General features: G+C 39.3%; 1 protein-coding gene across 2 annotated transcripts in view; it reads left to right on the top strand.

Annotated features, from left to right (window-relative positions):
• Positions 1-12,651, top strand: part of ADCY2 (adenylate cyclase 2) — a 206,407-nt gene that overhangs the window by 12,219 nt on the left and 181,537 nt on the right. Inside the window, exon 2 of one of the 2 annotated variants that reach the window (XM_005484268.4) lies at positions 8,113-8,310. In XM_005484268.4, coding sequence (XP_005484325.2) covers positions 8,113-8,310 — 198 coding nt within the window. Of the gene's footprint in view, positions 1-8,112; positions 8,311-12,651 lie in introns of those variants that run through there. The other variant, XM_074545999.1, reaches the window with a different exon arrangement.

The raw sequence follows: 12,651 nt of genomic DNA, 5'->3' as shown, positions 1-12,651 counted from the left end.
TTGCCATTTCTTGAGACCAGACTGATGTCAAGATGTTTTGTCTTTCTTTGTATGGGCGGGTTTGTCTGTGTGCTTGTTTGTTTTGTTTTTCAGCAGTGCATGAGACACAGACTGTGGTCTCAGCTTCCATCTGCTGTTGTGATGCTTAGCAAGTCCATCTGGGAGTCACTAAAGTGTCCCTTGATCTGCTGTGTTTTCTTCTTTGACAGCCTTCCTTATATCTGCATGATAACTAGTCCTCCAAGTAATTTATTTTTATGAGTCTTTGCTGTTCAGTCTCTTTTTTTTGGCTCATAGCCACTTTATACTATTTTTTTTAATTCTCTTAGACTGTTAATACAGGCCTTTCTCCAGTCCCTGGTGAACAGTGCGGCTTTCAGTCTTTTCCTACTTTTTCCTTATTCTGCTGATGATTTTTTACACCAAGTTTTCAGGAAGACTATTGTGTAAATAATGCTTCAACAACAGGCATTTTTGTTCTTCCATCTAGCTTCCTAGGCTTGTAGAGAAGAGTGTATCCTTTCATATGGTGTCATATTGCTCTGCCAGATTTTAAAAAGAGAGTCTGTTCTGCCTTTCCTTTGCTGAAACCTTCTTAACTGAGTTTAATCAACTTCTGTCCTTTAGTTGAGACTCACTGTTCTCCTTGACATTACTGCTTCTCTTAAACCATGTACTCTGTTTCTGTAACAATCAATCTGTAACATTCAATTTGAATGTTTTCCTGCGATGTTGGAAGTGCCACTGAAAATCCTTCTTATCTTTTCTTTGTTAAGCTCAGTTTCCTTCTAGAGAAAAAATCCCTATTTCCCAAATATCCCAGTTTCTTTGAGTTCCCATTTGAGCCATTTTTTCTTAGCTGCTTATTGAACTTTTGCTTGCCAGCCAGGTGGGGTTGGTTGTTTTTGTTTTTGTTTTTTTGCTTGCTTGTTTTTGTTTTTGCTTTTTCGTTATTTTTGTTTTTTGATTAGTGGTTTGGTTTTGGTTTGTTTTTTTTGGATAATTTCCAGGAATGCTACAACTGTTCTTTACTTTCTCCACTAGCAACAAATATTTTATCTCCAGAAGTTTTCTTCCAACTTCTTATGTTACTGTCATTTGCATAGCATCCATGGGTCCTCCAAAGAGCCTTTCCAAAGCCTCTATGAGTCTGATTTTTTTTGCATTAAACAGAGAAGTCTGATCTCTGGTATGACTTTGTGTTCCTGATAATCATTGCTACAACACCGAAGCAGACAAGATTCACTTATAGCTATCAGGCAAACTTGGAAAAATCTGGATGCCATAGTTTTCTACTGATTTAAAGTATAAATAATATCTGTATGTGACTGGACTTACTAAAAAAAACCCACTTTCCAAAAGTGCTTGGCTTGGTAGTCAGGCATGTGTGTGGTCAGATGGGTGTTCACAGGACATGCAGGGTTTGTCACTGTATTGTCACTGTTGGTCCTGTGTGCTCACAGGGACATTGCCTGTAATGCCGGGGAACAGTTCTTGTTGGATTGCAGCAGAAGGGCTGCAAAACCGCACGCTTCTCTTATGGGGAACACATTTGCAGCACACATGGTTCATGCCTTTCAAGCCTGGGGAAATGCTTCATGTGGCCAGAATGTATTCTGAAGGGTTTGGATGAAATCTTGCTGCTCCAATTATGTTCCCATATATTAGTGAACACAGAATGGTGTAGAGTGGGGCCATGGATGCAGAATTGCTTCTCATGGTTGCATACAACACACACAGCAACTGGGCAGCTGTAATGCCACATGGTTCATGTGATGTGCAAATGGCTGGGCTGACTGACATTAATCTAGTGTGGAGTCAGAGATCTCTATTGAGATCTCTTGCAGATCACTTGCACTAACAGCAAGTGTAGACTGCACATCAGACTCTTTAATAGACAGAACTGAATTTCTCAGGACAACAGACATCATGAAACAACTGGATTCAGGTCTGATGCTGTTATCATTGATTGCCTAAGCCAGATGGGGAATATTGAATCAAAGAGAAAAAAAATTCAGACGTGCAGTTTCATAGGGCCTTAGTGAAAATGAAAAGCTTCATTGACACAAACTTCAAGACAGTTAGATTGAAAGATACAGGTCAGTTAATTTTCTGCTAATGTCCTTGAATACGCTGCACAAAACTCAATGGAAGATTAAAAAAAAACCCAAACAAACAAACAAACAAACAAACAAAAAAAAAACCATATAAGAAACCTTCTTACCAGGCAGCTATGCAGGAATAACAAGTGAAGTTTTATGTTATGAAAGATAGACACCTCTGCCTTTTGTGCCCAGAATTTTTCTGAGTTGTGGATCCAGAAAACATTGTGTGGTGTTGGAAATAGCATCTGGCCTTAAAGACATTGCACAGTTTTTGAAGTGGAGATGGACTAATACTAATGGAATTGATGGAAAAGAAACCTTGGACTGTTGGCAAAAACTTTTCAGTTGTCCTGAATGATGAAATCCTAGATGAAACTGTACAGCTACTTGGCCAGGAGCAGGGCACGGCACCTCTTAATAAAATGGAAATTTTTCCAGCTGTCTAACAGATGGCACACAGTGCAGTCAGCCATAAGTAAATTCACTGAAATATAAAACCATAGGAGAAGCGTCACAAGTAGCCAGAAGAATTTTGCAAATATTGTAGAGAAATTTTTTTGCTATATTAGAGAATTTAAATGCTGTCCAATTTTACAAAGAGAAGGGAGATTATGTCTTCTGAAAATCATTGTCTCAAGTCCTGGGAAAGGTTTTACAGGAAAAATGGGCAGTTTTTGCTGCAGAGACAACTCAACAGATTCTTTCAGTCGGTCCTGTTAGAGGAAGATGTTTGATTGAGAGGTCAGCAAACTGGTAATCCTTGAGCCCTGTAACATTTCTTCTAACACTCAACATTTTTGAAAATGGCTGCATGAAATTGAAGATACTGAAAATTGAATAAACGGATGAAACCAAAAAGTAAATCAATGTCTGTAGAACATATTCACTTGGTTTTATATTTACACTTAGAATGCGTTTCATTGATCTCAGCAAAAAGGGATTTTAGTAGGAGTTCAATGTAGTAAATGGTTTGAGTTAATGCAAAGCATGTGAAATTTCAGATCCCAGCAGGAGTCCTCTGTATATAGACTACTGGTGAATTCCATTAAACAAAAAGAGTAAAGAAAAAGTGTCAAAAGAGTGAGGGACCATGTGAAAAGATTTTATGCTAAAACTGCCATTTTGACTGCTTAGTTATTCATTTTTATGGATTGTTTCATCTGACTATGGTTTTATATATAGCAGTGAAGTGCTCTACAACAGCTTAGCTGTTTAAAATTAAACTGAGGGCATGACATTATCTGGGAAAGATCAGGATGTAGATTGAGAGAAGGTTGTAGGTTTTGGAAAGATGATTGAAAGTGACTTTGGATTTTACTGGTGATAACAAGATTATCACACTTTGGAAGAATTTGTGGGGAGTGAAAAATTTCTAACAGTAGACTTTTTAATTTCTTCAGTAATTAAAAGCCAGCAAGACAGAAAACACTCAGGGAGACAGAACTGTCAGGTAAGATCCATCTATTGCAGGCTTAGCCATTATGCTCAAAAGTGTCATGCTGATATTTTAATTCCTCTGGTGTATTTTAATTTCTGAGACTAGCAGGAAAAAAAAAACCAACACAGTGTTTGGGTTTGGTTTTTTTCCTTCTCCCCTACCTCTTTGGGAAGTGGTTAAGGTAACAGAACAGCTAACCCTTAGGATTCTGCCACACCCAACTTGCTAAATACACTGATAATTGCAAAAATTGATCAGGAGGCTGCAAGTTCTAAATGTCCTGCTCTTAAAGTTACAATTCTATGGAGATTTAGTTCCTCTGAAGTAACAGAAAAATATTGTTCAATGTAGTTTCCAAAATAAACCTCTGCCTTACAGGGCCTGCTTTGCTTGAGCTGACATTAGCTTGTATTTCAAAGGCAGGATTGGGAAAATCTCCCTGTACACATTGAGGCTTTCTGTAAAGGATACAAATTATAACCAAGTTTTAGTTTCTCATGTATTTGATAACTGCCCTAATGTGTACACTATTCAGTCTTTAAATTTAAATTTTACTTCAGAATTTGTACAGGGTATGGTGTGATGCAAGCAGCTTGTGACAGCAGAAGGATGTTTTCCTGTATCAGCTCAGAGAGGTCACCTGTGCTCAGGAGTTGATACTGTGTGGTCTATTTTTTTTTTTTCTTTGCATACATTTCAATCAAAATGGAAATTTGTGTAGTAGGCAACCACTGAAGGAGAGAAAGCAGAAGTAAGATTTTAGATTTAGTGATCAAAATAGTTCAGCTGAGTGTTGAGATCAGTGTTTGCATTAAAAAAGGAAACTGAGTAGCTGTTAATTTGGAACAAGCATTTTGTTGGATTGATCTAATTATAGAATACATATAAATATATGTAGCTGCATGAGCATAGGTGTGCTCTAAACAGACCACTAAACATTGCTGATCTGTTTTGAAGCCAAATCCTCCCAGAAAGTACAGCAGTTTTATTACTTTTTTACTGGTGTGGAGAAACATGCAGTTGAAGTGCATCTGGATTTTCTTACTAGTATGTTTTTAGCATGATCCTTATCGCTGAAATGCCAGTTTTCCATCATTTAAATATGTGGTTTTCCACAGTCTTGGCTTACTCCAGGAGTTTGTGGTTTCCTTTGGTGCTGTGACTTGGGCTGTGTGACAGATGGTGCAAAGAAGTTGATATTGTCCTGTTGCCTGTGACACCTGTCCCTTGCAACAGGAGTTTGGCAATCCCACCTGGTTGAAGTTAAATGCTTTTGGTGTTGACTGAGCTGACATTGGTTGTGCCACTTACTAAGTCAATGAACTGAAACAAATCTCTGAGATGGGATTGATCAAAAATCACAACATTTAGATCTATAAATCAGTAATTTTTCCCACTAGTAGGTAGGTTTTATATTTTTACTCTTACTTGGCAGCTCTGTACTCTTGCAGTTACTTACCCTGTGCCTAAATTTAAGGCCATAATTTTGTTTTCAGTGTGACTACCCAAGAGCTTGAGAGCCTTTGTGTGTGTATTTGATATTTGGAAGCTTGAAGTTTGCATTTCAGGGTTGGCATCACCACGTAAAATTTCCTGCCACTTCTTTTGCTTATACTGTGATTGTCAGTGTTGCAGTGAAAATTGCTTAAATGTATGACTTGATAAATTTAAAAGGAAATTAAAAATAGGAAGAGTTGAAAGATGAGCTGACTTTTGCCAGGCAGGGCAGAGTATATTGTGGCATTTCCCTTGGTTTCAGCCTGCCAGGGGGTGGGTGCTCCTCAGCTGGAGCTGGGAGCAGCTGGGTGTCCCAGTCTGCACTGCACACGCAGGAAGAGCTGCAAGGAAAATGAAGAAATGGGAACAGCAAAGGGGTCCATCTTTTTAAAGCAAGCATCTCTAGATATCAAGCTGTAAAATTCACTAGATCAGGGTAAAAAAGCCAAACAAAACAAAAGAAACCACCCCACCTGCTGATGGTATTTGTAAATGTCTGTAAATTTACAAATTTATTTGTAAATTTTACAAATTTAAAACTTGAAAATTTAAAAAATAAAATTTACAAATTTAAAATTTGTATGTAAATGTATGTAAATAGATGTAAAATTTGTATGTAAATGTAAATTTTTAAAATTTACAGATTTATTTATAAGTTTTTAGTTTTTATTTAATTGAAGCAAATCTTTTATACATAAGAAATGAAAAAAGTCATATTAAGATACCTTTAAGTAAAATGCTATGCATTTAATTTGAAAACCCATCAATAAACAAGATAGGGCACTAAGGAAGCAACTACAAATAAGAGAAAAAGAAATGTTACTTTTTGCTTAGATGTCTTACAAATCATCATGTAAGTACTTTCAGATTCTCTTAAAGATTTCACCCTGAAAAATTGGAGGCTTTTGTGCATAAAGTCTGTGGTTACTGTTGCAGAAGTAGCATTTGGAGCCTGCTTTTGGGGAATCCTTGTTGCTGCAAATGAGGCTGTTAGAATTCATAACAGCTGGGGAATGACTAAAGATCCTGTGACTGTACTTTGATATAGTACTGTTGTATTTCAACCAGGCGTACTTTTGAGCATGTACAGCAATAGAAAATCTAATATTTATTTTCTTTTAATGCACCCATCATTTGATCATTTTAAGATGTTAGTGTAGTAGCTTCCAAGTAAGCGCTGTATATAAATTTAAATATTAAATATTCTGAATTTTACTTCACATTATATTGTAGTCCTTGCTCTGGATGTTGTACATTTCAAAGTAAGCAGTTGCTAGGAGAAAATGTATATGTGTAATCTAGAGTCTGTACTTCCAGATAAATACTTTATGAGAATCAAAACAAGTAGTACCTTTCAACTATCACTGTCAAAAAGGCTTTTATAGAACTATGGACGTAGTTGATTTGTGAGGCATTTTGACAGCTGCATTGTGTACAGGGTGATTTACAGTTTTCTCAGCTTGCTTCAAATATTATTAAATCATAGAGTGCTTTGGTTTAGAAGGGACCTTAAAGATCACCTAGTGCCAACCCTCCTGCCATGGGCAGGCACACCTTCCATTAAAAAAGGCTGCTCCAAGCCCCACCCAGCCTGTCCTGTATCACTTGAGAAGGGAATTATCATCAGTGCCTTCCAGGAACCGCCTGGATTGCTCATGCCCTGCTCTGTTGTCCCTTCTGCAGGTGTTGGGGTGGCTGAAGTTCCTCATGAGGACCAAGACTTATGAACACGAGTCTGTTCCCATCTGTCTAGAGAGGGTCTCATCTTCTCAATCTTCACCCTCCTGGTTGGAGGACCTGCGTCAGACCCCCACTGTAATGTTGCCAATCTCTCCTCTCCCTTTAACCCAACCTATAAGCCCTCAGCTCCTCATCCATCACCTGGCAGAGGATGCTCCATGCATTCTTACTGGTCATTGACATGGAGGGAAACAGGAAACACCCCCTCCTTGTGTCTCCTCTCCTCTCCTTCCTGAAGAGCTAGTATCCTTCCCTTCCAACACTCCCATCATGGGAACCATCCTATGGAACCATTCGCATAGGAACCAACCACATCTGTGTGACAAGGTCCTAGGTGCACATCTCTTGTTTACTGCCCGTGCTCCCAAAGCCGACATACTGGCTAGAGTGGCTGGAATTCCTTTTCTTGCAATCCCCTTTCGGACTCAGAGCATCTCTTTCTGATATCGGCATCAAACTTGGAGAGGAGTGGATTGAGGTTCTGTTCCCCTGGGAACTTTCATTTTGTGAGGGTTGGTGAAAAAACAGCTTGCATTCCAGAGTGCCATCACCCTCTGCAGTCCATCTTGGTATTGCTCAGACTGTTTCTGGCTGTGTCACTGGTGCCCTTGTGAAGCTGCAGCAGCGGGCAGGAGTGGGCTCTGTGAGGGTGTCTTGGTGACATCCCTGCTGTGAGCCCCCAGTGAGCAGCAGCACAGCTCTCTGGAGTGCGTCAGAGGCAGACCTCTGTGCCTCTCGTAGGAGAGTCCCTGCTGCTGCCACCATCGCGTTCTTGTGGTTGCATTGGCTCTTACAGAGCAGATGGGGCTGCCTGGCTGAGCTCCAGCACCTCTCCTGATGGGATGGGTCTTTTCAGTCTGCAGGCAGAGAAGAGGTTTCGCAGGGGCATGCAGTTTCGTTCTCCTGTAGATTCATGCTCTTTCAAGCTTCTGTTCTTCTGCATTTTGCCCCTCTCTGTTCTGTGTGTGCCAGCAGTGGAGTTGTTGATGGGTGGCCATGGGCTGTGGGTCCACTACAGACTGAGCTTGGAACCAGCTTCCCAAGTCAGCCCTCCTCATGCTGCACAAGCTTCACACAGCCTGCTGCAACTCAGAGTAGTAAAAGAAGTGTTGTGCTGTTGTGGTTAATAGTTAAAGTAGTAGTTACAGGGTTGATGCTCCATAAAACAGCTTCTTACCATGAGAGAAATCCTATTTTGAATTTAACTCACTTTAGATTCCCAGTTGTCTCTTTCTGCCATCTCCATGTACAATAAGTTTAGAGAATGTTATTGATGTCTGACCTTTAAGTACATTTGTTTTTAACTTTGTTTTAATTTTCCTCTGTTTTCAGGAAGTTGAAGACCACGTGGCATTTTTAATAACTGTTCCAACAGCCCTAGCAATTTTTTTTGCTATATTTATCCTTGTCTGCGTAGAACCTGTCTTTAAGAAGCTGCTTCGTATATTTTCTCTGGTGGTCTGGGTATGTCTTGTTGCCATGGGATATCTCTTTATGTGTTTTGGAGGAATCATCTGTCCCTGGGACCAGGTAAGACTGTCATTATTACTAATTTTACTTCCATTGGATACATTTCCAAGAACCATTCTATACGAAAGCATTCACGTTGGATTTTGTGGGACATCTTACAAAATGTTTTTGTGACTAAGTGGTTGCATACTGAGATTCCCTCAGTCTGCTTTATAAATACCAGAGATGTGCATAATTAAAATACTAGGAAATACTAGAAGGATTTTGCTGTTATGTTTTTAAGCTCTTTTAAGGAGGAGTACTTGATTCCAATCACCAGCTTCTTTGTAGAGTGAATATTTGATTCTAGTGACCAGTTAACATGGTAGAAATGCTAGTTTTGTTCAACACTGCTTATTGCTATCTTTTCCAGTTTGAAATGTTTGAGGTCTCAGTGTAGGCTTTCTGTGGTCTACAAGTTGTTCTCTAGCAACGCGTGAGAAAGAGGACTGGGAGTCTCCTTGCTTGTCTAGAGAAATGGATGAGTAGAGAGGAAGTAAAGTACCCATCACATTTTTTAAATTTTGTAATGAAGAAAAAGCAAAATATAATTGCAGCCTAATAGCAGCACTTTTGAAACATCAATAAATGATGTGCAATATCCATCACTGTGGCTGATCGATTCTTCTGAGTTCTGTCACATTCTTTTCTTTTCTCCAAACAGCTCTACATGGGAATATGGCTCATATAATATTTTTATAACTCTTCAAAGGATGGAAAAGGTCTTTTATGAGTTTAACCTTTAAATTGTGTTACTCTCTCCAGAAGGCCCTCTAGGTCCTTGAGACAGACTTGGAATACATTCTCTGACTTTTTATTCAGATCTTGCAAAGACTTGGGCAAATACTGAACTTTAAGTAGTTCCTTTAAACTCTTAAATATAAATTTTTAAATATAAATTTTTCAAATTATTGGTGCATACTTGTAATATTTTGGAGCCCTTTCCTTTGTGGGTGACTGTATATTTTCATTTTCTTGGAAGGTTCTGGGATTAATTTTCTAAGAAACCTCCTACCTGGTTTGGGTTTTTTAGGTTTTATATCTTTTCAATAGTTTAAACTACCAAACCAGGTCACACTTGCATGTAATAAAAACATCAGAACATGAAATACTTTTCTTTAGATATGGATTTCACCCTGGGAGTATTTCTGTCTTTGTGATATCTCATCTAGGTAATTCACAAGGTCTTACTTTTTTCATTTGTTTTCACTGGCATTTGTGTCATGTTGTGCTAGAATATTTCAGACCTTCAATCTTAGATGCAAATATTTAGTTATTCATATTATTTATTCATTGTAAATGATACTAAATTTCGTTTTGGTATTTGAAAGCTAGGATAATGATTTTCAAAAGCACGTGGACTGAAAGAGATCTAAGAGGGATATTGATGTCTCAGTCCTGGAGCTGTGTTTAGCCTGTGATGATTTGTCCTGCCTTGCTTTCCTCTTTGGAAAAATACAGGGTTTCCCACAGCATGTGCTTGGCCCAGTGACAGAGGAAGGACTGTAGAGCTCTGGGAAATGGCATTGTCTTCCTGTAGGTTGCCAGGACACACCTCCTCTGATATTCAGTCTTCTCTTTGCTTTGCGTGCAAGAGCTGCTTGGAGAAAAGGATATTTGGAATGGAGCTGCTTCTCTTGCTCGGCTGCCTTGCTGAGTGCTTTGTGGGCTCCAGCTGAGAGCAGGCAGGGCTTTTCCAGAACACCTGGACCCTGTGGCAGGTGTCTTCGGCATCTGGCGGGAGAGTAGCCCCTGGCCACTGCTGAGAGTCCAAGGGCGTGTGGCTCCTTGTAGTGGAATCCTTTATTTCCCCAAACCTGCCTTTTTTTTTTTTTTCTCCTTTGAATAGCAGTGCAGTTTTTGGGACTGCTTTTGTATAGGAGTACTTTTGCCTAGTGTCAGTTAAGAGTAAACTGTGGAAATGTGGGAATCTTTCTGGGAATTTGACACCTTACTCAAAAGACTGACTGAAGGTTTGATGTTTTCAAACATTTGAAAAAGAGTTGTGAGCAGTAAAATACTGCCTTGTATTCCTGTGATGTTGGTGTTTTGTTTGCTCTGCACTGAGAATCTGTAGGTCCATAACTGGTGGTATCTCCTGTATGTAAAACCAAATTTGAAAAATCCTTCCTCGGTGGCCATCGACAGGTTCGTTGTTGAAATTTTATAGTTTGTGAAACTTGAAACCATTTTACTTGGCATATTAAAGTGGTTTTGTGATTCTTTTATTCTTTTTATGAAAGAAAGGAGACATGATGTAAAATTTAAATTAGTTAGGTTTCAAATATATCTCTGTCAACATTAACTAATTAGAAAATGATGAAAATGAAAGAGTCAGTTCAGGCAAATTACTTACTGAACAAGTGCTTTATAATAATTTACTTCATGTTTATATATATTTACTTTAATTTACTTTTAATTTACTTCAAATTGCAGCCTAACTTCTGTTCTGGTCCAGGAGAGTTTAAAAATGTCATAACTTTCATGTCCCCTGAATCTTAAGCTTGTTAAGAATATGGCATTTCATAATTGTACTAGTAACTGTTGAAAGATAGATTTTTTTCATACCACAGTTACTGGGCAGAGCATGTTATGGTGCCATTTGTGGACAGCCCTTTGAGTCACACCCTTGCATCTTTTAAATTTTGGCTTAATGATTTTCTTTGCAGTTTGCAACTGCTCAATGTGGTGTTTCTCTGTTGTCTTAAGGAACCTGAGGTGTGAACTTTTACGGCTTTTGTTTACAATAAAAATACCATTTGAGAGAGATTATTTTGGTTAGGACTTCAATATATATTTAATGCAGAGCAGTTCTTCCCTAGCCTGAAGGCACATAGCTCAAATAACCCACAATTAGTAGAGGGCTGGAAATGAAGGGTTGGTCAGGGCCGTTGTTTTGGTTTTTTTATTAGAAACGTGTAGGCTGCTGTGAAATAAGTGCAAATAGTAATTGGTTTCAGCTATCTTTTTGCTGTCTCTGCAGACTGCTTTTATCAGTCTCCATTTCCTTGACTCTTCTTTGGTTGCAGGTACAGCTTTGGAGAAAAGTGTTATCAGGTGGGTGTCTGGGAGGACAGTGTGGCTGTGGACACTTACTTTGTCCCTTGTGCCAATCTGCCAGCTCCATGCTGGCTCTGTAATTGCCTGCTGAACCTGATCCAAAGGCTGTTATTGTCACTGGATGCCTGGCCATCATCCCTAACCCATCTGGGAGAGCAGCCAGCATATTTGCACCATCAGCTCATTCACCTCTTTAGTTAGTCCAAACTCCCTTACTGCTCTGTGTCAGCAGTGAAGAATGATGAGTACACCGAGAGGGAGATGGAGTGTGCCTTAGGGAGACAGTGGGCCACTTTACATGAAAAGAATTGAAACTGTGATGGCAAAAGTCTTTGGTACCTGGCAATTTTTTCTGAAAAGAAGTGTGGCAACCCTCCTTTATTGGTGTCAGCACAAGTTCTTGTGGCATTGGAGCCCCTGGTTTTCTCCCCTTTCCTTGGGAAGTTGGATCCTAGCCTTCATGTGCTACAGTTTGCATGAGCCAGGAGAGAGACTGAGCTGCCTGCTAGGAGTCATGAGACACCTGGGTTGGTAGGAAAGAAGTAGAGCAAAGGTAGTCATGCTGAGGCTCAGAGAGAGTCACTGCCTCCTGGCAACTTTCTTCCAAGTCTAGGGTGTGAGCAGTAATGTGTGGAGATGTTTTCAGTGAGGAAAGACCCAAGGGTGATGCTTACTTAGCAAGGTCCGTGAGGAAATCTGTGGATGGTGTGTTGGTGGAGGGCCAGTAATGCAAGGCAGGCAAGCTGAGCAAGGAGTGCTGGTAGAAAGGAGTGATGGATTGATTTTGTTGTGTTAGAACTCTTCCTTAGTATAGTATGAAGCATCTTCCTTGGTATAGTATGAAGCATCTTTCCTTTCAAAATCCAGTACATGTCTGTAGAGTTTCCTGTTGGGGAATGAATTTAAATTAGTTTTGTCTTGTTTTGCTGACAGTGCAGTTATTGTACAACAGTTGCCTTTCTGTGTCACCCTCTGACATGTCTAATACTTCCTCAGCCTTTTATGCAGGGGGTATGTAAATATGTCATAGCACATTGATATCAGTGGGTAAAAAGAGCTCTTAAAGCGTGCAGTGGATGTTATAAAAAAAGAGTAATTATGCAGCATTATACTAGTCTAATGAATTCTATCATTGCAGGATTTTGGTATTCAATTCTATTTAATCATAAATATGTTTGCACAGTGCAGGCACCAGATGTGTTCCTCCTCCTCTGTATTCAGTTACAGCACAGAAATGACTTCAAGCGGAATTTGACACTTATGGTTTTAAAAAAATATTCAGAGTGATGTGCTTAGAATATA

The sequence above is a fragment of the Zonotrichia albicollis genome, chromosome 1 (genome assembly GCF_047830755.1).
Source record: "Zonotrichia albicollis isolate bZonAlb1 chromosome 1, bZonAlb1.hap1, whole genome shotgun sequence".
NCBI lineage: Eukaryota > Metazoa > Chordata > Aves > Passeriformes > Passerellidae > Zonotrichia > Zonotrichia albicollis.
This window is presented reverse-complemented; position numbering and strand designations above follow the sequence as displayed.